This window comes from Spermophilus citellus (assembly GCF_964194105.1).
Source record: "Spermophilus citellus genome assembly, chromosome: 18".
Taxonomy (NCBI): Eukaryota; Metazoa; Chordata; class Mammalia; order Rodentia; family Sciuridae; genus Spermophilus; species Spermophilus citellus.
The window spans coordinates 42,624,054-42,651,230 of NC_138200.1; the positions used below are offsets into that span (position 1 = coordinate 42,624,054).

The following is a 27,177-nucleotide window of genomic DNA, read 5'->3' on the forward strand; positions in this document are numbered from 1 at the left end:
AGCTCATCTACTCTCAAAGACTAGATTCCATCTCCCAAAGCCTTTTAAGGACTGCACCCACATGCCACCATGCCCATTTTACTCCACCTTTGGAGATTCCAATCACAGATCCCAACAGCACCATTACCCCCAGCACAAACCCAAGGGTACCTGTTTTATAGCAATATCAGAAATGGGAACTTAAAAGGTGGTCCCAGAGCTGACAGAAACCAACAACAGCTCAATGTATGTCAATTAAGGAAAAAGGATCAATCAGCCCTCAATAGTGCCATGGCTTAGAAGTGGTTTTTTATTACAACTCTTTTCAACAGTGTAGGAAGCAGAATATTCCTATTTTATGGGAAAAGTAACAGGGTTCCAGTTCTGATTCTGCTTCCAATACTCACTGGAAAGCTACTCTATGATTTTGCAATACACACTTAAGAAACACACCAATGCAAAAAAACCATTAACAAAGGTTTACTACTGAACTGGCTAAGTGGACTCCTCGAAATCATGGTTGGTTCAATCTTGCTGCCTCCTCTCCCCACCTCCACCACACCCATTATGACAGAATCTTAGCAAACTGTAAGGCACAGAAAAATTCTTCCGTTTTCTCTCTCCATCCATCCATTCTCAACACTTTCAATTAAATGGAAAGAGTATATTAAACTGATCTGTAGCCAGCTATTTCGAATTCAAACAGCATCTCCATAGGGGATAAACCCCCATGGGCATAGTTTTACAGATTGAAACCAACTAACCATCAAAGTGGAAGAAGTGATTGTGTTGGTTTAAGCGAGGTCTGCCTTCAGTGGCTGCTACGGGAACCAAATTCTCATCCAAGTTCTCTCCTTGATGGTCTTCTCTGGCACGATTACTGTCAGCAATATTAAGAGACATTCTGCATGTTGGACAGGATGTATCTTGTTCTAGCCAGGAACGAAGACAGGAGCTACCAAAAAGTCCAAAATAAGACAGGTGAGTGTGCTCAGTTTTTCCCTACCACATTTTGTGAGAATTACCCAGAAGTACTTTGAATTATCAAATGCATTCCAATTTTATTCTCTATTTGCCATTAGTGAGATCTAAAGTTGAAAAACACTTGTGGACATTAACTCTTTACCCTACTTCACTAATACACCTCTAGCATGTCCTACTGTGGGCATTAATTCTTTACTATGCTTCAAGCTCCATCATTCCTGGTCCTGACCCCTGCTCAATGGGACTTCACAGCGTGGCCCGCCATCTGCCTTTACAACTCAAATTTGGCGGCTTCAAACTCCATGTTGTTGAATCCTCCAACATCCTGGCCTCTTATGTCCTTGAGTCATCTGCTCCAATGATCTTTTCTTTTACTTTGCTTTAGCTATTCACCAAAGTGGTCATAACCTTGGCCCTGTTTTCAAAATTTTGATTTGGGGGATCTCACTCACTCACTCACTCACTAAAGCTCCTTTTATTCCAAATCACTTCTGACAAGACCTGACTTGCTGAAACCACCGATCCAACTTTTTTGGCAGCAAGACAACCTCTCAGGTCTTTTCCTTACTCACCCTCCTCCCTAGCTGTAACATCTTCCTTCCACGGAGCACCTCTGTCCCCACCCTCTACTTTTCACATTCTGCTTTTCCAAAAGGGCTGAAAGCTTCTTTCCTCCTCTCTCGGGAGATGATAATGTCCTAAGTATAGCAAATACTCAATAAAATCTTGTAATGACCATTAAGAAGAAAGATACTAGAATATGAAATAGGAAATATAAGACCTTGTCCCAAGTCAGCCGCTCCCCACCTGCGTGACCCAGGCAAATCTTTCAATCTTTCTAGTCAGCCCTCTCCAGTGACAAATGAGAAGGTCAGATGAAGTGCTCTCCAGTCCTTTCCCATTTTATAGATTTGTTCTCTGAGAGCTAAGAGACACTGAGTAAAAATGCTATCTTTTTCTCAAAAATATCTGTCATGTGTGCAAAGTTACAAAGGATGGCCTCACCATAACATGATGATCTCCAGAGAAAACATATTTTTCTTCATAGCTATAATAATATTCTATTGAAGAACTACTTCTCCTCATTCTATATATGATACTTCAATGTAATTATATATTCACTGGACTCTGAAATCTACCAAAAAAAATATCTTTTATAAGCAACAAATTATCTATTTTCTGCTGGAATCTAGGCAGTTAGTTTTATCACAAATTAAAATTAAAATGAATTTGCCTTAGTTTGTCATCACACCATCCTTCTCCCACTCAAAAAACTAAAGCCATGTAGTGAAGGCCAAGAGGATGTTCCAACAGTGGTTTGCTCACTCCAAAGTGTTTTACAATTAAATTCCAATTTTAAACCACTATTATTTCCTGAGTCAACCATTGACCTTCTTGGATCAAATAAGAAATTATTTAGAAAATACTTTGAGACAAATGAAAACAAAAACAGAACATTCCAAAACTTCTGAGATACAGAGAAAACAATGCTCAATATATTAGCTCAATATCTAAAAATGCTTTTTTTAAAAAAAAACCTCTCAAATCAATAATTTTATACGAATGGAACCAAAAAAGAACAAAATAAATCCAAAGTTAATAGATGTACCTAGTGTAGTCAAATTGACAGGACACAGAATGATTCACAAGGGCAGAGGGCAGGTACACTTTTTCGGTTTGGGAAGATGAGAAGTTCTGGAGATGGATGGATGGTGAGGTTTTATGTAATAAGACTGCACTTAACATCACTGAACTACACATGTAAAATGGTTACAATGATAAATTTTATGTTGTGTATATTCTGCCACAAAAATTAAATAACAATCACTAAAAAAACAAAAAGTATCACAATGAGATATCATTTCACACCCACTGGTGAGAATGTGAGAAACTAGAATCTCCATACATTACTGATAAAAATATAAATAGGTGCAACCACTGTGGAAAACAGCATGGCAGCTCTTCAAGAAGGTAAAGGTGGGATTACAATGTGACCCAGCAATTTCACTCCGAGCTATTTACTAAAAAGAATTAAAAACAGGTTCTCAGATACATGCTCCCAAATGTTCATAGCAGCATTATTCACAGAATAGTCAAAAGGTGGAAAGAAACCAAATATCTATCAGCGGCAACTATTTATTACAGAATTATTTAAAGCTAGCCATAAAAAGGAGTGAAGTATTGCTATAACTTGAGCAACCTCAAAAGCATTACGCTAAATGAAAGAAGTCAGTTACTAAAGGCCACAGACATAAGTATGATTCACTTTATATGAATTGTCCACAAGAGGGAAATCCATGGAGACAGAAAGCAGACTGGTGACTGGCTGTCAGGGGACAGGGAGGGAAGAACCAGGAATGGTTACCCATGAGTATGAGTATTATTCTGGGGTGATGAAAAGTTCTGAACTTAGAAGTGGTGGTGGCACAACACCATGAATGCACTAAACACCACTGAATTGTACACCTTAAAGTGGCTGATTGTGTGTTATCTGAATTTCACTTCCATCAAAGTAGTTGTGGTCCCAGCTACTCAGGAGGTTGAGGGCGGAGGATCACTTCAGCCCAGGAGTTCAAAGCCAGCCTGGGCAATGTAGATAAGACCTGATCTCAAAAAACAACAACAAAAAATTTCTTCTGGGCTGAAATACACTCTAACTCTTCCCAACTAGCTAAAGAGCTCCTTTGGAACTATAAAGTTTCTGAGAAATGTGTGTAAATTCCCACCTTTCAACCTCAATGAAGCCAACTATTCGGTAACTCTATGGTAACTGCACAAGTTGCAAAACTAGGAGAATCCTGACCCCTTTATTCCTCTTTCCCCCATAGCCAATCTAGCCCATGTCCTTCTAATCCTTCTTAAATCAGTCTACTTCAGTCCAACTGCACTTCTCACACAGTAGTTCAAGCTCTCAACATGCCCTGAGCCACTGTGGTAGTCCGTAACTTGTCCCTTAACCTCTTCAGGCTGCATGTCTTATGCACCATCCTCAATTAAAGCCTTCAATGGCATCTACACCCGCTTCCAACCTCCCCCTTGGGCCACATTCCTTGCTTCTCCTGCCTCAGTAAACACTCCTCCCTCTTCCACTGAGTTCCAGGCACCAGGTTCCCTCCCAGTTCCTTCAACCCAACACATTCCCTCTTACTATAGATGCTCTCTGTCTCACATCTCTCCCACCGAATCCTCTTCCCAGACCTGACTGCTGCTCATACTCAAGTCAGTTCCTCCAAGTTTGAGTCAGATTCCTTTGTTACTCACTCTGAAGAACCATGTTCCTTTCCTACAGAGCACATGTCGATATATACATCCATAAATATACCCAGTTAATCCATGATTGTCTCATCCATTTGACTGCAAGCTCCACAAAAGCAAAAACCATGTCTGTCATTTCTATTTTATCCCAGAGCCCAACACAACACTCAGTACATAAAAAGAAATGTCTGTCACTACATTTATTGAGTAGGACATTACAGTTTCAAAGCCCTACTGATATTAAAAAGAAACATGAAAACTATTGAAAATAGAAAATAAGGAAGATTAAAGATCAAAAATTTCTCAATATGCAAAACTGACTGCAAAGGGCCTAAACATACCTCAAGATCCACCACCAATATCAAAGCATCAAATCCATCAACAAAGCCCTGACAGAGATCTCTGAAAGTAACAGATCTACTTCAATCTCAAAGGTTTATAGAAGAGCCTGTTTTGCAACCCTTGCCAGCAGTCAGGGTTCTACAGGTCATTTAGTGGTCCCCACCTCAGACCACTGCTCTGGGGTGTGTTTTATGCTGCTTTGGGGACATGTGCAAAATGTAAAAATATACACTCTCTCCCCTCAGTTAAGTAATAAGCTGTTTTAAAACAAGGATTCCCCCGACCCAATATTTTCTTTCAACTCCATAGCCAGTGTGAGGTACTATCTCTGTTCCTCTGCTGGGATTATCCTTGAGCCCAGGGACAAAAAGCACCCACAAGTCCTGGACAGAACACCAGTACCAAGAGGCCCTTCATGAAGTCCTTACTTGTGGAAAAGATGTCCGCAAGGCAGTTTCCTTGCAGCCTGCATGGAGTCCCAGCAGATGGCACAGTCGTCATTGTTGACAGCCAGTTCCTCTGGAGTTGCAACTGCAAACCTGTAAGAAACAAAAGAGACCCTGTGGAATCTCTGTAAAGCTTACACACGTAAGTGTACACTATTCTACAGACTTCATCTTTATAATGGCACAGGACAGAGGACCAGTAAAAAACATTTCGTTCATCTTCACAGGCCTTCAAGGAACAGTTGGCTCATGTTAATGATCTCTCCAGGGCACATTTTTGGGCAAATCAAGGAAGTAAGACCCCAGAGACCCAAACTATTCCCCAGAAACAAAAAAGGACGACCATTAATTGTGCAGCTTCATACTTGGCTTAGTCTTAGGTTAGAAGTATCTTCTTCAATGTGTATGAGTTGTGTGTGTATAAACCCACCTTTATAAAATAGAGGGCAGAAGCCCAGAGAAGCTTCCATTTAATATCAATGACAATAAAATAATGATGTAATAATATGAACCTAATATCTCATGGAATCCTTCCGACAATTCTAAGCAGAAAGTTCTGCTATCCTCTATTTTAGGGATGAAGTAGCTGGGGCACAGGGAGTTAATAAACTATCCCAAATCACCCAGAGCTAAGTGGGACTCACATGGAGGCAGTTTGACTCCAGAACCTATACTCTTCCCCATTCAGTTAGCAGGTTATAACACCAAGTTTTGACAGAATAGGACTTGTTATTCTTTATTTATTTTAATATTTTTTAATTGTCAATGGACCTTTACTTTATTTATTTATATGTGGTACTGAGAATCGAACCCAGTGCCTCACACATGCTAGGCAAGTGCTCTACCACTGAGCCACCACCCCAGCTCTAGGACTTTTTATTCTTGAAGAGCTAAAATGAGCAAACTTGGGCAACATCAATTTGCTCTTACTTACCTGGCTTCCATGTTCCCGACCACACGCAGATAGTTCTTGTGCCGACGGATTCGACGCTGCACCTCATGAAACAGGTAACGCAGCTGCATAAAGATGACCAGGCTGGCCATAGATAACCAGATGTTGCCAAATAACTGAAATAGAGAGAAAACAATAAAATACACAATAAAAATGCACATGAAGTTGCTACTGATGAAGGTACTGCATGCAATAGAAACTCTTAATGATTAGTGAAGGTGAACTGGAACAATCTTTCAGGATGTTACTGCATATATCTATTTCATTACCCTAAACAATGTACACGCCCTCTGCCAGCAATCTTTCCTGAGCAACTAATCAGAAACTTAAAAGCTTTATGCAAAAAAGATGTCCATCCATAGAATTATAAAAGTATATATGAAAATGAGCAAAATGCCCAGCAGGAGAACAGTTAAGTTGTAAATTCATACACTGCAATATTATATAGACAATAACTCTGTTTATTAATTATAATACACAATTGTATGATAACAGTTCTAAACATCAATTACTTGCTAAAATATTTGTTGAGTGAAAAAGTCAGGATATACCTTGAAAAAACTAATGTGATTTTTAAAAAAAAATTATGCACAGTTATGAAACAGCAAACAACAAATATAATCTAAACAGCCCATTATGGAGTTTGGTAAATTAAAACTGATAAACCTATATGATGAAATTTTTATCCTGAAGGTATTAAAATGGTTCAGAATATTTGTTGCTAGCACAGGAAAATATTTGTAATATATTAGTTTACTAAAACTAAACTTGTTTAGGGATATATCAGTGATAAAGTGCATGCATGAGGCTCTAGGTTCAATTCCCAATACAACCATTCCATTGATTAAACTATGTAGAACATAGGATCTATCAGCTGGGCATGGTGGCATATGCCTGTCACCTCAACCACTTGGGGGGCTGAGGCAGGAGGAGGATCACAAGTTTGAGGACAGCCTCAGCAAATTAGCAAGGCCCTAAGCAACTTAGTGAGACTGTGTCTCAAAAAAAAAAAAAAAAAAAAAAAAAAATCCCTGGTACCAAAAAATAAACAAACAAAAAAATAAGATCTCAATGTATGATTACATGTTTTTGACTATATAAAGTAACATATATAAAGTAAAATACAACAAAATGTTAACGGTTATATCTGGGCATTTTCACCCTTTTTTGGTGTGGAGGAAGGAAAGTTTTTTGTTTTTTTGTTTTTTTTTTTTAAAGTATGTTCTCAAAGTTACTTTCAAAAAGTAGACTTAAAGGGCTGGGGTTGTGGCTCAGCGGTAGAGTGCTCGCCTAGCATGTGGGAGGCCCTGGGTTCAATCCTCAGCACCACATAAAAATAAAAGAGAGATATTATGTCCATTACAACTAAAAAACAAAAACAAAAGTAGACTTAAAAATGTGCTACACGTAACCCAGTAATTTTTTTTTTTAAATCACTGAGCTATATCCCCATCCCTTTAAATTTTTTGATAACAGGGTCTCTCACTAATTTTAGCTTCAAATTTGCAATCCTTCTTTCTTAGCCTCCCAAATCACCAGGATTACAGGTGTGCACCATTGTCACAACTAAATCCAATAATTTTAAAATATTTTTACAGGCTTATAATATAAATGAATTGCCTCTCAACTAGGTTGAGTCTCGCCATTATTACTCACTGAAGTGTTCACTAATGAAGCAGCTTTACAGCATTATAATTTCTTTCTTGGCAAATCAAGGTAGGAATTAAGTATAAGAACTTTTTTAAAAAAATATTTTTTAGTTGTAGTTGGGCACAATACCTTTATTTTATTTATTTATTTTTATGTGGTACTGAGGATCGAACCCAGGGCCTTACACGTGCTAGACGAGCGCTCTACTGCTGAACCACAACCCAAGCCCCAAGAACTTTGTTTTTAATTAAAAGACACAAAATTTATGAATTCTTGAAGTAGCAAACATAGCAGGAATTCCCATGACCACCTACAAAGTAAACACTAAATCAGAGAAGCCACAGAAATTATAGAGAGAGGCATCTCCTTTAATTTCATACTACAAGAATGATTTATTGACTTGGTCAGCAGAGTTAACCAAGTCTCTTGGGACAGCAATCATCTCCTGTGCCAGGCACCAGCCAGAGCAATTCCCCAATACTGCTTTACACCCAATGGCAAAAAGAGGAGAGTGCACGCTACAGTCACTTTTAAGTGAGTCATCTATATCTTATTCCAAATATTTCATTTTTTAATGTACAAACCTGGGTTCCTGATTCTGAAAGACTAAGCCTTCAGTCAGAGCTCTTTGCAAGGGAACTTACCAACATGTGAATGTGGTGCATGAGGTCCAGGGACAGAAGAGTGAGCTCCATGACAAAATCGGTATAATAGACGTAGGTTCCCTTGCCTTCCCAGGTCCCTTCATGGTTGAGGTCCCAGAGGTGAATTACATACCTACAACACATAAATAGAAAAAAAGAAAAACATCTTAAATTTACCAACTGAATCTAGTTTAAGGACATTATAATTTGGTCATTTCTATGTATTTTACATCTATTACAACTTAAAGCTAACCAAATGAGTATATCATCTCTCTCCCCTCCCAAATTTCTACTCACCGTAAAATCACATGGGCTGTCCTCACTGTCACAAGAAGAGACTGTAAAAAATAAGCATTTCTCAGTTCAGTTAAAAAGCATCAAGTTCACCAACCATTTATTTTCTCTGCCTCAAATTTTCATTAAATGTTTTCATAACCTAGAAACCCAAATTTTATTGAGCATGTTCTTGTTCACAGGTGACGACCAATTACAGCACCTCCTAGAGATGCCTCCTACAATCTTGAGGTTTGTCCTAGTACTATGACAATCACTTCCATTTGATATAACAATAAGTCACTATAAATGATTTCCCAAAAAGGTGTGTGATTGCTTGGGGATACTGTAATTCAAAATAGAGTTTAAGACACTACTATCTTAGACAGGAGCACCTGCTCACTCCTATGTGCTTTGTGTACTCCTTCCTTTGTCTACCAGAAGAGAATAAAGTAAATCAAAATATGAGGCTCTCTTAGTAATTGATTTTTTTTTTGTTTGTTTGTTTGGTTGGTTTTTTTTTTTGGTACTGGGGACTGAACCCAGGGTTACTTAACCACCGAGCTGCATCCACAGCCCTTGTTTTTTTTTTTTTGTACCAGGGATTGAACTCAGAAACACCCAACCACTGAGCCACATGCAGCCCTATTTTGTATTTTATTTAGAGACAGGGTCTCACTGAGATGCTTAGCACCTCACCATTGCTGAGGCTAGCTTTGAAGTCACGATCCTCCTGTCTCAGTCTCCCATGCCACTGGGATTACAGGCGTGCACCACTGTGCTCAGCCCTTTTTCATTTTTTTTTTTTTTTTAGAAAGAGAGAGAGAGAGAGAGAGAGAATTTTAATATTTATTTTTTTTAGTTTTCGGCGAACACAACATCTTTGTATGTGGTGCTGAGGATTGAACCCAGGCCGCACACATGCCAGGTGAGCGCGCTACCGCTTGAGCCACATCCTCAGCCCCCCTTTTTCATTTTTTATTTGCCAAGTTACTCAGGGCCTTGCTAAATTGCTGAAGCTGGCCTCAAACTTGCAATTATCCTGCCTCAGCCTCTCAAGCCACTGGGATTATAGACTTGCACCACTGCACCCAGCTCTCATGGTATTTTTATTATGAAAATTAACAGTAAGAAAAATTTTCTCTTAACCAATTGGAACGAAATTTGTTTTGAGATTAAACTCCCATTTTTAAATGGAAAATATTTTACATAAAGGGAAAACACTATGAATATTAAAAAAAAACTCAGTTCAAAACATCAAATCTATAGCATGCTAAATTTTCTTAAAAGAATAAACAGCAACAAGCTGAAATAAAACTATATACTATACAACTATAGTATGACCCAATAAACCTAATTTAAATCTACTTATTTGGAATTGTGTCATTTTCAAAGTTTGGCCTAATATTAACTAGAAGCTAAATAACAAAAAAAAGGCCAACATGAGGCTCAAATTGAGCTTTATAATAAAATGTATCTAAAGCAAACTAGTTAATGGAAGTCAGTGTAAATAAACTTTTAAGCAGATCTTTTCCAAGAGGAAATATAAATGTATGCCTTTCATATGTAGAAAAGCATTCAACTAGTATTGCAAAATTTTTTTATTTGGTATCCAAATGCTCCTTTCCTAATTTTTACACTACTACATGGTATTCTGAAATGAACACTATGAAGCAAAAGTAATTCTAACCCTGCTCTAACAAATTCCCAATTAGTAGTTCATACTTAACTTGTTTTGATATTATCTAATTAGCATCAACATATCTAATACCACAATCCTTTCTTATCGACAGGACATATGTCTAAGATCCCAGTGGAGACTAAAACCACAGATAGCACTGGATCCTACATCTAACCATCCTAAATGCCCTAATGCCCTGAAGCACAGCTATAAAGTACAATAGTTCACCTGTCCTTCCGTGTTTTATGCCTGGAGCCTCCTTTGCACCACTACTCACTCTTGCACGTTGGGGTCATTATTAAGTAAAGTAAGGGTTACTTGAACACAAGTACTGCAGCAGTTTATCTGACAAATGAGAAGGCTGGTAAGTGACTAACAGGTGAGAAGCACATACAATGTGGATATACTGGACAAAGAGATGACTCATGTTCCGGGAGGCATGGCAAGAGATTTCATCATGCTACTTGGAAGGATGCACAGTTTAAAGCTTAGGGGCTGTGGGGCTGTGGGTGTTAGCTCAGTGGCAGAGCACATGAAGTCCTGGGTACAATTCCCAGCACCAAAAAAAAAAAAAAAAAAAAAAAAAAAAAAATCAACTTAAGAATTGCTTATGGAATTAGCCATTTAATATTTTCAGACTGGTTAACCACAGATAACTGAAATCAGAGAAAAGTAAAATCACAAATAAAGGGAAACTATTATATGTTTTACTGTTTTTAAATAATGCATTTAAAGGTAAGATAAAAGTAGTTTGGTCTTTGGGCTGAGGAAAAAGCAAACACAGCCACATGAATTTAAGGACATATAAAAATTTAGGTTTCCACTGAACAGAAACTAGTATCTTCTGGAAGGTTTAAAAAAACTAAATCTTGTTTTGAATTTTAAAATGTTCTTGGAGGACTGGGGTGTACAAGGCCCTGAGTCTGATCCTCATCACAACAATAAAGAAATTTTTCTTCAAAGTAATGGCTATAGTTTGCATATTTATTATTCTGTAAAATTTTAATTTAAAAAATTAAATATTGCTGGGCATGGTGGCACAAGTGAGACATGAGGCTCAAGCAGGAGGATCACAAGTTCAAAGCCAGACTCAGCAACTTAGTGAGACCCTGTCTCAAAATAAAAAAGGGCTAGGGGTGTAGCTCAATATAAGTGCTCCCTGGGTTTGATCCCCAATACAAAAAAAAAAAAAAAATAGATGTTTCATTCATCACCACTACCAGGTGTTTATAACATCTTAAGGGGATACTCATCCTACTCTGGAGCCAGAGGATTTGTATTGTGCCACTTGCCACCCTGGAACCTCAAACAATTCATTTTACCCTCATGCCTCAGGCTCCCTGTCATAAATAGGAATAATAAAAATGAGTCAATACATGTCAAGTATTTAGAACAACCCCTAGCATCTGGCAAGCACAATGTAATTGTGGGGGAAAATAATTATTTTGTTAGGATGTAGCAAGGATTACATGAAATACCACAAAAGCATTCAGCACCAGTAATCAACAACAACAACAAAAAAGGAACTCACTAAATGCTTGTTAAAATGAAAGATCAAACCAGGTGCAGTGGTGCACTGCGGTAACTCCAGCTACTCTGGAGGCTAAGGCAGAAAGAAAGTTCAAGGCCAGCCTCAGCAACTTAGTGAGACCCTATTTCAAAATAAAAAATAAAATGGGCTTGAGATGTAGCTCGTGGCAAACACTCCTAGGTTCAATCCCCAGTACCAAAAAATAGATAAAATTAAATTAAAGATCAAAGCCATCATTTCATGGGTGAAACCTATCAATAACCCTCTAACTTCCTAGAAAATGCAAATATAATCAGAGCAACCCTGTGTTCAGCATCTTACCTCTGCAGCCATGAAAGCCAAGGTGTGCATTCCATGGGTGTAGCCTGTGACACAGCAGACAACTGCTAACCCACAGCAGGAAAGCAGCATAGCAATCAACAGAGACAGGACTCGCCCATGGCTACTCATCGGTGTAGTGGGAGAAAAGGAAAGCTGAAAGGAACAGAACAGAAAGGTAGCTCATTCTTCTTCACAGCAGTGGTAAAATGCACTGAGAAACACAGTCAAGCTTGGCATCTTCGTGTATGGACACAAAAAGTATCCCACTATTATACAGTAAAAATTCTCCAGGGACTTAAATATGAGCATAAGCTGCTAACACAGGTCTTTATCATTTACTTTATGAAATATAATAATATGCATTATATTTTCATCTTATATCTTCCTACCACCAAGATAAGCCTCTAGAAGCAATTTTCCAAGAGTATACACAATTATCTCTTGTAACATTCACCAGACTCAGAACAGTGTCATGTTCTGTTGTTTCTTTCTCTATCTTCACTCCCACCCCCAAGTTCACTTCTAGTACTAGTCTGTTAGTGCTAAGACACCTGAAATGTAATCAGGTGCAGATTTACCACTATTAAAATGCTATGTTAATATTATGCAAGGAAAGGCAATAGCCTGAAAAGAAAGCCTGGAGCTGCAACTCCTGAGGTAGCAGGTGTAGATAACAAACCAGTTTGGGAAGTTAGAAGCTCCTATTTGTGACAGGGAACAGAGGCTGAATTGTAAAAGAAGTAAAGCCTTTGAGAGTGCAGTTAACTCAAACAGAAGTGGAAGGGTACTTCAACAGTGAAGACTGGGTGAAGACAGGGCAAAGGAGGCCCTGGACCGGGTTTAACTGAGGCAGAAGCAGGAGCATGTTTACTCAGGACCTGGTGCAGAAGCACAGGTGAGGGAGTGCCCCTGCACGGCTCTGCCCTGGAGTCAAGGCAGCTCCCTACCCACACAAGAAAGGACTCACTTCTCTAATCAGGGACACTGAGAGAGCCAGAATGGTCCTGGCCCACAGGAGAAACACTATAAACTAGACAGGAGAACAGCTCCATGAGCCAGGCTGGTGGTGCATGCCCGTAATTTTAGCTACTAGTCTGAAAGCAAGGAGGATCACAAGTTTGAGGCAGCCTGGGCAACAGAGTGAGATTCTGTCTCAAAAAACTAAAAAGAGCTAGGGATGTAGCTCAGTGCCATAGCACCCGTAAGTTCAATTCATATTATCCCAAAAAACAAACCAAGAATCAGGGTGAAGGGGGGCAATGTGAGATGAGGAGAACAGAAAATACACATAAGAGATCGGATTTTATTCAGTGTATATACCAAGGTTTCCTTGCACTGTGTGTGCAGTTTAGTTAGGTGAACTGACTCCACTCAATTATAATGTAACACACTACCTGTGGGGCTGGGAGAAAACCTCCCTGGGAGAGGAATGATTCTGCATGGCAGCAGCAGATGTTCCTCAAGAACAGGCAATGAGTACCTGACCCAGAGTGTGCCCCTTGAGAGCTACCCCAAACATGCCCACGGTGGCTCATTCATATTACACAATTCACAGCTGGCAAATGGGTGACCAAGCCAGCAAAGAGCTTGACTAAAAACTCACATATTCAAATCGGTCCTTGCAGAGCTGAACCATCAGATGCAGAAAAACAAGTCCAGCAAACCACAGGCACCACATGACCACCTCTTCCACCGTCTGGACATTCAGCACACCAAAAATGAAAATGAACTTGTAGAAAATAAAATTCCAAAACTTGTCTTTGAGGTGCTAAAAAGAAAAAGGTTTATAACAGTGAATACCAACACACTTAACGCAGATCCCACACTTCACTTTCAAACACTAGTGCACAAGGAAACAGAGGGCAAAGAATAAAAGAAGTTCTCTATAGAAGTGAGATACCCAGAAAGTAATTTGTAAACTGTGGGTTATACCCTGATTTTAGCCATTAAAAAGGTAATAATATCAGTCTACTACCTTGGTATTAAAAAATAAAAATATTTTCTACACATAGTAGAAAAGAACAGTAAGGGCAAGAAGTATCATTTTTCATAATTCTGCTCTCTGGCTTCTGAAACAACTGAAGATTACATTTTCTTTAAAAGAAAAAAAATTCTTTGAATTAAAAAAATAGTACATGATCATTTGCTAGTCCATAATCTAAGTATGAAAACTCCCCAAAAAATTAAAATATAAACAATGCTTTAATATTTTTATGCACTTATCTTCCTCTAAAGTACAAAATATATCAATTTTTGGACAGTGCTCTTATTCATTCACCTATCATATTGTGAGAACTTTACCCGTCAATATATATTTCAATGTTTCCACCATTCAGAAAACATTGTAATGAATAGCTGTGTATGTATCTTTGCATGCATTTCTACTTCATTACCAAATCAAAGATTATTAATATCTTTATGATTTCTGATCACTTGGTCCCCAATATTCACTTCTCTGGTACTCTTTTCTGAACTCTTTTCTGACTTCCAGTTAAAAAAAAATCTTCATTCCCCTAACAAAGGGGGAGTGGAAGTTAAAGGATATTAAAATATACAATTATCTAGCTTTCTATGGGGCTGGGAGGGAACTGGGTGAAGAGGACAGAAGCATGACTTCCAAGTATACTTTTTAAAATTTTTAGTTGTAGACAGACACAACACCTTTATTTATTTTTATGTGGTGCTGAGATTGAACCTAGTGCCTCATATGTGCTAGGTAAGTGCTCTACTACTGAGCCACAACCCCAGCCCTTTAAGTATATTATATATAATTTTGAACCAGGTAAATGTTTTACAAATTAAAAAAAATTGAAAACAGAAATAACTGAACCCAAGTGCATGACAAACTGACAACATGACTATTAAAAACTAATAATTGTTTTTAGGCTACTCTGGGGTCTACCTCATTTATCAAGGGGAAAAAAATGAACTAGAGAGAAAAATCGAAGAGTATTTCCTAACTCTGTCCACCAAAAAACCAGGTATCCCAGCAGCAATGAGCACAAATATAGATTTTGGCTTCCAATACCATTCCCCAATAAAATAAGCTAGGAATCTTTGGTGAATATCTATTTCCAGAGCTGGAGCAGGAAAAGTATAAGATGGACCTAGATATTTTGTGCCCTTGTTTTGAACTTTGGCTCTGCAACCTAACAGCTGGGTGACCTTGGAGTGGTCATTTAACATTCCTGTGCTTTGTCATACAACATACATTTCATAGATTGTTGGGGAGTTAAATAAGTTACTATATATAAAGTGCTCTAAAAAGTAATAATAGGCATTAAGTGCTCAAATAAATTTTTTAAATAACTTATTGCTCTAAATTTTTACTTAAAAGATTTTAATATTTGAGCCAGGCACGTTGGTAGGTACCCACCTATAATCCCAACAACTCAGGTGGCTGATGCAGAAGGTTTGCAAGTTCAAGGTAAACCTCAGCAACTGAGAGAGACTGTCTCAAAATAAAAAAATAAAAGGAGCTGGGAATGTAGCTCAGCAGTATAGAGTCCCTGGGTTCAATCCCCAGTACCGGGAGAGAAAATATTTTAATATTTATTGCATTTTACATTTTAGATATTGAATGTCTTTGCCTCTATAATTACTTCTTGAACCTTAAGCACAAACAGAGTAAACCTATATTAATTTTATAGAGTTCTAAATCAAAATGGTTCTTTTTTTTTTCTTTTTCTCTTTTTTTGCATTGCTGAGGATCAAACTGGGACCTTCTACATGTTAGGCAAATATTCTACCATCAAGCTACTCTTTCCATCCCTTCAAATAGTTCTTAATGCTACTGAATGATTTTATGATTAATGAATCATAAAATAAGCCAACCCAGAACAGTATGAAAGATGCATTCCATACTGAAAATCCTGAAAGTGCTGGATAAAGAATATGCCCCATTATCATCATCTCTACTGAGATAAGCAATCTTTGAAACACTCTAAGGTTATGTTTCCTGTTCATTTCCACCTGATAGCTATCATTTTAAGGAAAACAAAATATTTAAGGCCCACTGGGGCCAGATCATTCCACCAGCAATTAGATGGCTTGCCTCTAGCCTGACCAATTTCTGGCCCACAAAAAAAAAAAAAAGAAAATTTGAAGAAAGAAGGATCTAAAAGATCTATTGTATTTAGAAAAAAATCTTTTCTTTCTACTGAATCCATCTGGGAGAGCTCTGGAACTGATATTTTGGAGAAAGTGCTGAATACTCATTAATGAAAAACATCTCTGGGAAAATAGAATAGTTCTGTTCGCCACAGTATACAAGGGCTCAACCAGAGAACCATATTGCAGCTCTAAACCAGGCCCAGCAGACTTTATAAAAGGAGACTTGGGACAGTACAGCAGCATAAGTCTGTAACCCCATCTACCTGGGAGGCTGAGGCAGGAAGATCACAAGTTTGAGGCCAGCCTGGGCAACGTAAGCAAGACCCTGTCTCAAAATTTAAAAAGGGCTAGGGATGTAGCTTAGTGGTAGAGTGCCCCTGGGTTCAATCCCCAGTACTGGGGTGAGTGAGGGAGGAGAGCAAGGTTGAAAAGGGTAAGGAGACTAGAACACTGTACTCTGAAAACTCGGAGAAGCTAGCTATTGCTATACTTCCAATGCAGGAGGTTCCTGTGTCTTATCACCAGGATGAAGTAAAGTAAAATAGTTTTGTTCTTTTGTGGTTTTGAAGGCCAGGTCTAAAGTCCTTAAAACACACCATTCCACACTCTACCCACCAAAATCTTGGAGAACTACTAATCTGTATGGTATGCTTGTGGCATAATTCCTTAGTGAAAGTGTTCCCTGCCCAGATATACATTCTGAGAGTGATGTTTAGTGTTTGACAATCTCACCTACAAGGGCAAGTCACCTAATTTTCTGCTTGTAAAACAATGAATCTTAATTTAGTTTTCCAAAAGGGAAAAAAATCAGCAAATTCCTTTAGGAAAGAAACCATATTCTAAAGAGTGATACTGGGAAGAATGAAGTAACTTTGGTTTGTGTAGAGGAGAGTGGGGGTGAGGCGGGGATGGGAAGGATGGTAGAATGAGATGATATTATTACTCATATACATGTATGTATATTACTCATATACACTACTGGAGTGACTCTGTACCATGTACAGCCAGAGGAATGTTGGGCTCCATTTGTGTACAAAATGTCAAAATATATTCTATTAAAATAAATAAATAAAATTTTTAAAAAATAAATTAAATAATAGTGATATTTATGATGACTAAACAAATCAATACTTCTTTAAAAATTACACTCAAAAAAGAAATAGCTATATAAGACAATATTGGGACAACCTTGCTACATGGAATTTGGACTGTGGATTAAACAAAGTATTTCATCAATACTAAACTTCCCAATTTTGATCATTGTGCTGTGGGTATTTAAGACAGTGCCTCTGCTCTTAGGCGCTATATACCGAAGTACTGGGGGGGGGGGGGGGTAAAGGGGTATGAGGTCTACTACTTACGTTCAAATGGATCAGAAGCAAATATGTACTATAAATAAAAAGTGAATAGGAAAGTAAATGGAGAAAACAATAGTATTTAGTGAATCTGTATAAAGTGTATATAAGAATCCTCTGTAGTACTTGTGGGATTTTTCTATCCATTTGAAATTATACCAGATAGAAAGGGATTTGTTTGTTTGTTTGTTTAATCTGGTCACAGGATCTATGAGTTGTCTGGACTTACCTGTCTCTCACTCACTCGCAGAGGGCCAAACACAATATACTGGATAAGCTTAGCCACCAACATCAAAACACAGCAAGCAGTGTTTACCAGAACCTGTACACAAATCAAAGAAAAGAAGTTTAGGGGCTGGGGATGTGGCTCAAGTGGTAACACGCATAAGGCAGGGCACTGGGTTCGATCCTCAGCACCACATTAAAAAAATAAATAATAAAGATGTTGTGTCCGCAGAAAACTGAAAAATAAATATTAAAAAAATTCTCTCTCTCTCTCCCTCCCTCCCTCCTCTCTCTCTTTAAAAAAAAAAAAAAGAAGAAGAAGAAATTTAGTTCCTCCTGTTGCAAAATAAAAGCAGCTCTAAAATTTTCATGTTAGGAATTCAGCCATCCTTTCCAGTGATTGAGCCTTTCCAGTTTTCTACTGGCACAAGGTCAATAATATTTGAAGGGGCACTTTCATGGGCAGCGGGAGCAGAGATGAGCGGAGTAGAGGAGTGGCAGTTAATTCACAGTTCCTTGTCCCAGTGTGCAACCTGCAGCAGGCCACTTTCCTTTCAGTTTTAACTAGCTTCCAAGAATGTTGTACCTACCTTGTGAACTGCAGGTACATCATTTCCTACATTAAGATTTTGATAGCTTTAAGAAAACTGCTCTAGAAACTGAAGTTATCACAAGATCAGTAAAACCCAGCACCCAAATAGCCTGCCCTGCCAAATAAACACGGGGCGTGGGCAGAAGTTTTATGGTCACAAAGAAGTCACAAAATCACAGATAATTGATAATCAAAATATTCATACTACACCCCCCCATACACACACACGTATTGCCTCTGGAAGAGCCTATCAACCAAAATATGGATGTTCTCCATGCTTGGTGTTGGCTTTGAAGCAAAGGTTCTGGAGTAGCAAAGGAGAGTTGGGTTGGGAAAACAGAAGAAAACTGGTGAGAGGGGCTGAGCAATGAAAGGCTGCTCTGATACGAATGCAGAACAGAGGCCACCTTCTACACTCAGAAAATTTTCTTAAAATAATGAAGGGACAGACCAACAATCTTAAGGCTTACAAAAATGGAGAGTGTGCTGTCCTTGAATAAGAGGTCACAGTGTGGGGGCTGGGGTTGTGGCTCAGCAATAGAGCACTCGCCTAGCACAGGCGAGGCCCTGGATTTGATCCTCAGCATCACATAAAAATAAAGATATTATATCCAACTACAACTAAAAAATGAATATTTTTTTAAAAAAGAGGTCAGGATGGCATATCACATTACTGATGCTCAAATGATTTTGAAAACCCAAAATGACCCTAAAATGCCAAGAGGGCCTTGAAAAAGCACATAAAGATGATTTTTATTGAGAGCAAATAAATAGGTGTACCAACTCTATGCTTCAACCTTTGATTCATGGTAGGTGGCCATATTCCTCTTTCCAAGTCATTCTTTCCTCTCCTTTTAAAAGCAAATGTTGAAAAAAGGGGGGGAAAAGAGGAGAGATGAAAGAGAGCTATTTAAGAAAGCAATCTCTATGACATCTCTCTGGGCCTCCCTTAGTACCTCACATCATCCACCCCTTTGGTGGAACACATAATGGCAATCCTGACTCATTACAAAAAGATTTAAATTATGTTTAGCACTATTCTGCTGCCTAATAGGGGCAGGAGATATGTAATACATTTTTAAAGAATTAAAAATAGTTCTGCTAAAAAAAAAAAAAAACTTTTGGTACTTAAATTCTTCAAATAACCAGGGAAAAAGGCCTAAACTAATTAACCAAAACATCCCTTACCCTTTATTTGTGACTTCCTGTGCTAACAGCCCTATTCAAAATGTTCCAGATAACTGACAAAGCTGACTTTCAAGGTGATGAAATAGAGGTTATAAAAGGCTGTCTTCATTGTGCTCTGCCAGTCAATCAGAGCCTCAGCTGTGTTAATTAGGAGAAATGTCATAACACAAAATCACAACCCTCATTTACATGCCCCAGCTAAGCACATTATTTCTAATCAACCAAACATTCCCCAGCTTAATCACAACACAATTTTTAAAAATTCTTCCAGATTTGCATATAGATGGATGAGTTTGTTAGGGTTTTGTTTGTTTGTTTAATGTAACACATTTAGTACTTGCTCAAGGCAGAGATTAGAAAAATGAGGGAGATCTGGGCCCTGAACTCAAAGAGCTTTGAGAATCTCCAGGACATAGAAAACATGGCAAGATCTCTCCAGGAGCCCAGGCAGGCTGCTAGGAGAGTAGTGAAAGACAAATCAAATTTAGGATTGCTCAGTTATTCCTCTATCCAAAACAGCATCCTTGCATATCTTGGATTCCAAAACAGAAAATAAAGCATTATCTACTACTTCTCAGTTAAGCTTTAAATAAATGTTACAGTAAAAAAAAATCTTTTCATAATCCCATCACTCATAGATAACTACTTCATATATTTATTTAAATAGAGATTTGAAAATTAGCTATAGCTAAGAAGGAAAAAGAGGCTTCAGAAAGTATATGAATACAGAAAGAAAATCTACCTAAAAAGTGTCAATTTTCTGTAATCTTTATGTGAAAACCAAAGTCACAAAGAATTGGAAGCAACTAAAAATTGTTTTTAAGATTATTGGAGGGCTGGATATAGCTCAGTTGGTAGAGTGCTTGCCTCGCATGCACCAAGCCCTGGGTTTGATCCCCAGCAGTGTCAAAAAAAAACAATAAAAAGGGGGTGCTGGGGTTGTGGCTCAGTGGTTAGAGTGCTTGCCTAGCACATGTGAGGCACTGGGTTCAACCCCCAGCACCACATAAAAAATAATAATAATAAACAAAATAAAAGTATTTAAAAAAAGATTATGAACAAAGTGTTTCAGAACAGCTTAATGATTATTAATAACTATTTAAAGAAAAATGTCTTCATCTCACAACTATGTTGTTCTAATAAGAATATATTAACTTAACCTCAGCTGACAAAGCCTCGAAGAATTGAAAATATTAAATGAAACAGTAATTGTAGCATTTCTCATTTAAAAGCAAATCCCAAATCAGATTCATGTAAGTATCCATAATACCTACAGAATCAACACTTTAGCCCAGATCTAAATCCACAGAACTTCCTGGGTCTGATCCTTGGCACCAGCACCACAATAACAATAATAACAAATTGCTGTGGAACAAATGCTCTGGCCCTGATAATCAAATTGAGGCTCCCTTCCAGCAAAACTGATGTGAAAAACCATTTTATTCACTTAGATAACAGAAAAAAGCTAATCAGGGCTGGGGTCCTAGCTCAGTGGTTAAGCGCTTGCCTGGCATGTGTGCAGCATACAGTGTGACTCTCAGCACCGCATATAAATAAATAAACATCAAACCTTTAAATAAAAAAAAACCTAATCATTTTATCCTCTCTATAATCAGGTAACTAATTTTTCTTGTGGGCAGAATCCAGACTTAACCTCTGATGGGTCACTGTCTATGAAGAAAAATGGGAAACAAATTTCCATCATGGAAAATTTAGTTGAATAAACTGTAGAATATGCATTCCATGTATCCAAACTCAGCCAGTAAAACCAACCCAGCAGCTCTATCTGTATTACTTGCATTATACAGAATCTTCAAAATAACAAATATCAAGGTTACTTCAAGATAATTTCAATATAACAAAAATTCAAGATAACTTTCAGATCACTGAAAAAAAACAAGATGGGGAAATGTTAACTGTGCCACACTCTGTGTAAAAAAGAGTATATGCACATATGTGTATGTATAACATGCAGAGATGAACTGCCAAGGACTTGGAGTGTTTTGGTATGTCTTAATCTACAATTTAACACCAGCACTAATTACAAGAACCCAGTAACAAGAACCTGTCAGCGGGAGGCAGGTGGTAGAGGGAGAGGGAGATTTGCTTTTCAGTATCACTTTTGTACTTTCACTGTCAGACCATAAAACTGATTATCTATTTTTAAATTTTTTAAAATTACTTTTTAAATATTTTTTAGTTTAGTTGGACACAATACTTTATTTATTTATTTTTATGTGATGCTGAGGATTGAACCCAAGGCCTTGCACGTGCTAAGCGAGTGCTCTACTGCTGAGCCACAACCCCAGCCTTGATTATCTATTTTTTAAAAATTTAGAACTCATTCAATTAATCTGATCAGTTCTGCAGTTTCTTATTATGTTTCCCACTTTAGGAGACAGAGATAAGTAACAACCAAAACTGGGTGGCTCTGGTTAGTCTGAGCACCATATTTGTGAACCAACCTTCCAAAGGGCTGCCTGCCTCCTTTCTTACACAGTTGGGCCACTTCCTCCACTTCTGGTTACATGTAGGTCCCCTCTTCACCCTCTCAACCTCCCTCTTAAATCAAAGATCCAGTGAATTTTTAATCTACCAGTGCAGTTTCAGGGCCACTGTGCAGATGCCAGGCCCTACCCACATCACATGCTGTTTTCTCTCCCTTAATTTAAAAAAACTCCTGAGATGCTATCATCCTAAACTGTGCTCTACAAAGATGAATTTTAGAGATTCCAATATGACTAGAAGGATTTGCAAATTGGCAGAAGAACCAGCTTTTATTCTGTCTTGCTTGGCCTTGGCAGGCCATGTTTTTGAAAAAAAAAATATATCTAAAGGCCTATGAACAGGGTTCAAGGAACACCTATTTTGACAAACACCCCAACATATATTCACTCAATAATATTACCTGTCTGGACATTAGGGAAGATTTTTAAGACTGTGACATCTACTCTGCTGCCAAAGCATGCACATCATTGGGTGATGAAGAAAACTCACAGTGTACACATGGATGGTCAGAAGCTAAGGAAGGCCCAAACACACATGTGGAAAAATCCCAGAGGAAAAATGGAAGAAAAACAGTGGAAAGCCCAACTGAGAAACAAAAATATTGACAGGAAGAAATTATAAACTTCCATTAGGCAAGACTTCTGGAAAGAAAAGGAAAGTTTCTTTAAAAAAATCACAATTTTCACAGAAAAATCAACAGGATTCAGATAATGTATTATGAAGAGGTATCAACCTTGGATTTCAACATGGATTTTGAAAAAAGAAACTTCTAGGGGAAGAAATCATTAATGCTAGTAGTTATATAAATACAATAGTGGTTCCTTTTCAAAAGCTTTTCTGTATCCTAGACTTAAACAAAGACTACATTATAATTTCCAGTGTGGCAAAAGTACTCTTCTCATCACTTTAAGTTGTTCAACAGGTAACTCAAAAGCAAAAATAGATTTGAAAATAAAGAAATGTTAAATTCTCCCTCTTCTGGGGTCTTTAGTACTGGTGAGGTTCAGCTTTGCACAGGGGTAAAGAAACAAGAAGTTCACCCCTCACTGCCTGCCTCTCTCGGGCTCGGGGACTTCATCCACAGCCCACGGAGTTGGTAAATCCCGCTGCTTCCTGATGAAGCACAGTGGGAATAATTACAACACAAGAGTTGCATATCATTCTATAAACATGGAATATTAATCTCTCCGCCATTTACAGCCTACTCTCAATCCCAAGTGAGAACTTGCAGGAGGAGAGGGAGGCAGGATTCAAGTCCCACAGGATATTCAAGTGACAGACTTCAAATCCTGGAGCAACTTTTCTAATCACTGTGGGGATGATGGATCAGGTGCAAGTGAGAGCAAGTCTTGGGCCCAAATACTACGGATCTGCCCACCTGTGAGGCTCTGCTCTAATAAATTAGCCAGCCTGGATGCCACGTGCGTGTCGTTCTGTCACACGGGCACACTGGAAAGCTGGTGACACAACGAACCGCTAGCAGGAGGGCCCCGATTGACCCAGGGGCTGCCCTCCACTGCCAGCGTCCTGCTGCCCCCGACAACCACGGAAGCGTCCTGATCAGCAGGCAGGAGCCGCAGGAGAAGAGGCACAGGTCGCCCCAAGAGGACAATCCGATACTGAACGGCAAGAACAAGTGAATAAACGAAAAAGTTGTGGGACGCTCGTGTCTCGGAACCGGACTGCCCCGAACGCTCAGCACCAACGTCTGGGCCCTCCTCTCCCCGCCCTCGCCGCTCCCCCGGAACCCGCCAACAGCACCCCGAGCGCTCCGGCCCCCTGCAGCCCGCCCGGGCCCTGGGTGGCCGACGCTCCCGGGCCCACCTGCCCTCGGCCCCGCTCGCCGCCGCCCGGAAACCCGGCTCGCTCCCCGGCCCGGCTCTGCGGCGCGTCCCCGCGACCGCGTCCCAGCCCCACGCCCCGCCGCCCCCTCGCGAGCCCCCGAGGCGTCCGCGCCTCACCTCACGGCCGCCGCGGAGGGGCCGCGCCCCGCGGACTCGCGCTCGGGGGTCCTGGGGGGAGGGGACCCCCAGCCAGCCACGCCCCCACGGATAATGGGTGACATGGCGGCCCCCGCCCCGCCCCCGCCCGCCCCGGCCCGGGAGCCTCGCTCACCCAAACGAAGAGGCTGTCCGAGAGCAGGTACTGGGCCACGTCGCGGGCCCGGGGTCCCCCCGCGCCGGGCCGGGCGGGCACGGGCGCCTCGGGCTGCAGCGGGGCCGTTAGCGGCTCCGGCTCGCCGGGCCCGGCCTCGGGCTGGCTGAGGGCGCGGTAGGCGCTGATGATGGTGCCGAGCAGGGCCAGGCCGCTGAGGCCCGTGTAGGTGCGGAGGCTGGGCCACGGGAAGCGCTCGAGGAAGAGCAGCGGCATGGCGGCGGCGGCGGCCTCCAGCCCCCAGGCCTCCCCGCGCTGCGGCCAGGCGCCTGCGGCGGCCTCGCGAACGGCGCCCACGGGCTCTGGCGTCGCTGCCGCTACGCTGCCGCCGCCGCCGCGCCGGGCCGGGCCGGGCCGCTCCTGGTTGCTCGCGCCGCTCCGCCCCGCGCCGCTCCCGCTGCTGCCCCTGCCGGCGCGGAAGAGCCTCGGCGGGCTCGGGGCGGGCCGCCGCCCCCAGTGGGGCGCGGGCGGGACAGGCGCGGGGGCGCGGCCTTCGTCCCCCGCCTCCAGCGGTCGCGCGGCCGCCAGGCGGGCTCAAGCCAAGGCCCTGAGACTCGGGGGCCAACACCCAGCAGCATCCTCCGCGACACCCGCGCCGCTGGGCCCGCCGACGCGGCGGCGCCCGCTCCGGCCCGAGCCCAAGGGTGACTCGGCCCCGCTGGCGCTGACGGGCGGCTCCGGGCCGGCTCCGTGGCCAGGCCGCAGGGCCCGGGGACCAGGCTTCTGGCCCCTGGGTTTCCTCTAACCCCCCAAATCAGTTTACTCCTGGGGACCCCTGTAGTCCTAGCAACTTTCCTGTGTCCCAGAGGGGACGTGGTGCTGGGGAAATTAACCGAGGCCTGGAGACCCCCCACCCCCGCCAAAAAGAGCATTAACCAACAGTATGAAGTTCTGTCCGCTAGTTTAGCAGGAAATATAAAAGTGTTACTCATACACTGCAAGGAAGGTAAAATGGTACAAAATTTATCCGTCACTTCCTCAGAGGTAAACGTGAGTGACCATTTGACCTAGCAGTTACACTCCTAGATATATACCAGAGGGAAATGACAATATAGAGCCACACAAAACTTGGACACAAACCTCGATAACCCTAACGTCCATCAAGTGATGAGTGGGTAATTTATCCAGTGGAATATTATTCGGCCATGAAAATGAAGTATTAATATATGATACAATATTGATGAACCTTGAAAACTGCCTAAATCAAAGAAGCCAAAATTTTAAAATTATGTAATTCCATTGAAATGAAATGTCCAGAACAGGCAAAAACCCTATAGGATGCAAAGTAGATCTATGATTGCTTAGGGATGGGAGGATGAGAGAACTAGAGTGATAGCTGAAAGGTACTATGTTCTTATTGGAGTGATAAAATTTCTAAAATTGAAATGGTTGCGAAACTCTGAATACACAAAAAAATCATTGAATTGTTCGATTTAAACAGTGAGTTGCATTTCAATGTGCATTCTACCTCAAAGCACTTACCAAACAAAACTACCTAAAAAAAAGGTTACCTCAAGGGTCTAATTTTTCCTCATTGTACCCCAAGACCTGTAATAGTGGTGCGTAGACCAGACCAGTTGTTGAATCTTCCAAACTTTTTAAAGAGAAAGACGAAAATTACTTTAAAATCATTTTTCATGCCTGTATTCCAATTCTAAAAGTCTATTAATTACAAAACAAAAAAAGTGCTTTGGAGGTTTAATTACCACTTTGGAATTTTCAGAAACATTAAATAGGGTTTTCAATGAAACATGTTTGGTTTTACTGAAGAGCAGTTCACATGCATTTTTTAAAAAGTCTTTATGAATGTTAGACTTAAATTCCCTTTGGTTCTTTGCCAAGAGCCATTTGATTAAAATAAGGAACTTTAAACTTTATTGGTAAAATAAAATAAGGCTTCATTTTGGAGGGTGAGGGGACAAATATGGTAATTTTCCAGGGAAGTGTTCTACTTTACAGGTCAAAAGTGGAGTCACCATACTAAATGACTGATTTGACACACTTTTTTAACCACACTAATTTGCAATCCATATTCAATTCAGCTACAATACACACCATCCTTGTCCTGTACCATAAGAGGGGCTCCTGCTAATAGATCTGTCCTTATTAATCCTCACTCCCAACTTTTAGAAGCTTGAGTTTTCTGAAAACCCAACATGTGGAACAGGTAAAATTAACACAACTATGTAAGATTATTTTTCACTTGCATTTTTAAATAATTTAAAACTTTATGACTGGACATCTTACTAGAATAATTAGGAATTTTTCTTTTAACATTTTCCACCTCTCAATCCAAGAAGTTACTTTGTACATCCTTGTCCCAGGGATTTTTATTTTTATTTTTTCAAGGTGTAGGTCTGTTGGCCAGGCTGGCCTGCAACTCCCTGGGCTCAAGCAATCATCCTGCCTCAGCCTCCTGAGTAGCTGAGACCTCATGTGGGCACCATAGAGCACACAGCACCAGCCTCAGGATTTCTTAATTGCTATTAAGAAATGGTACTACTACTCCAGGAGAGGACTGGGGAGGGGACAGGACACAGAAGGGATGAATGCTTTGTGTGCCCAGAAAGGTTGGACCACAAACATAGGAGGGAATACCTGAATCACCATAGCGTGGAGGCAACAGCACCAGAATTTAAGAGGATGGTCCTGCTTGGAAAAGAAATCCTACGGGATCCATGATGAGAGCTAAGTCTTCCCTCACCCTCATTTCACAGTACCATTTATGCCTTCTAGATTTGAGACTTTACAGGAGGCCCTTCACCCCAGTGACTGATAAGACGGAATTTCCTAGCATCTTTGTGACATGGGACTCTGGTTTACTTATTTTTATTATGGTGCTGGGGATTGAACCCAGTGCCTCACATGTGCTAGGCAAGGACTCTACCACTGAGCCACAACTCCAGCCCGGTGACTCTGGTTTGGTTTGACTTAAAGGAAATAAATGTGTCATTTCAAATAAAGTAATTTATGCAGTGTAAAAT

At 40.3% G+C, this 27,177-nt stretch overlaps 1 protein-coding gene across 1 annotated transcript in view; it reads right to left on the minus strand.

The window, feature by feature from the left end:
* Nucleotides 1-24,613, minus strand: part of AMFR (autocrine motility factor receptor) — a 40,740-nt gene extending 16,127 nt beyond the window's left edge. The window contains exons 1-9 of the mRNA XM_081274961.1: nucleotides 24,155-24,613; nucleotides 17,756-17,848; nucleotides 13,662-13,826; nucleotides 12,059-12,211; nucleotides 8,550-8,590; nucleotides 8,253-8,385; nucleotides 5,941-6,074; nucleotides 4,989-5,099; nucleotides 744-934 (exon numbers count right to left, since the gene is read on the minus strand). Coding sequence (XP_081131087.1) covers nucleotides 744-934; nucleotides 4,989-5,099; nucleotides 5,941-6,074; nucleotides 8,253-8,385; nucleotides 8,550-8,590; nucleotides 12,059-12,211; nucleotides 13,662-13,826; nucleotides 17,756-17,848; nucleotides 24,155-24,409 — 1,276 coding nt within the window. The 5' untranslated portion in view covers nucleotides 24,410-24,613. The remainder of the gene's footprint in view (nucleotides 1-743; nucleotides 935-4,988; nucleotides 5,100-5,940; nucleotides 6,075-8,252; nucleotides 8,386-8,549; nucleotides 8,591-12,058; nucleotides 12,212-13,661; nucleotides 13,827-17,755; nucleotides 17,849-24,154) is intronic.
* Between the last annotated feature and the right edge of the window lie 2,564 nt (nucleotides 24,614-27,177).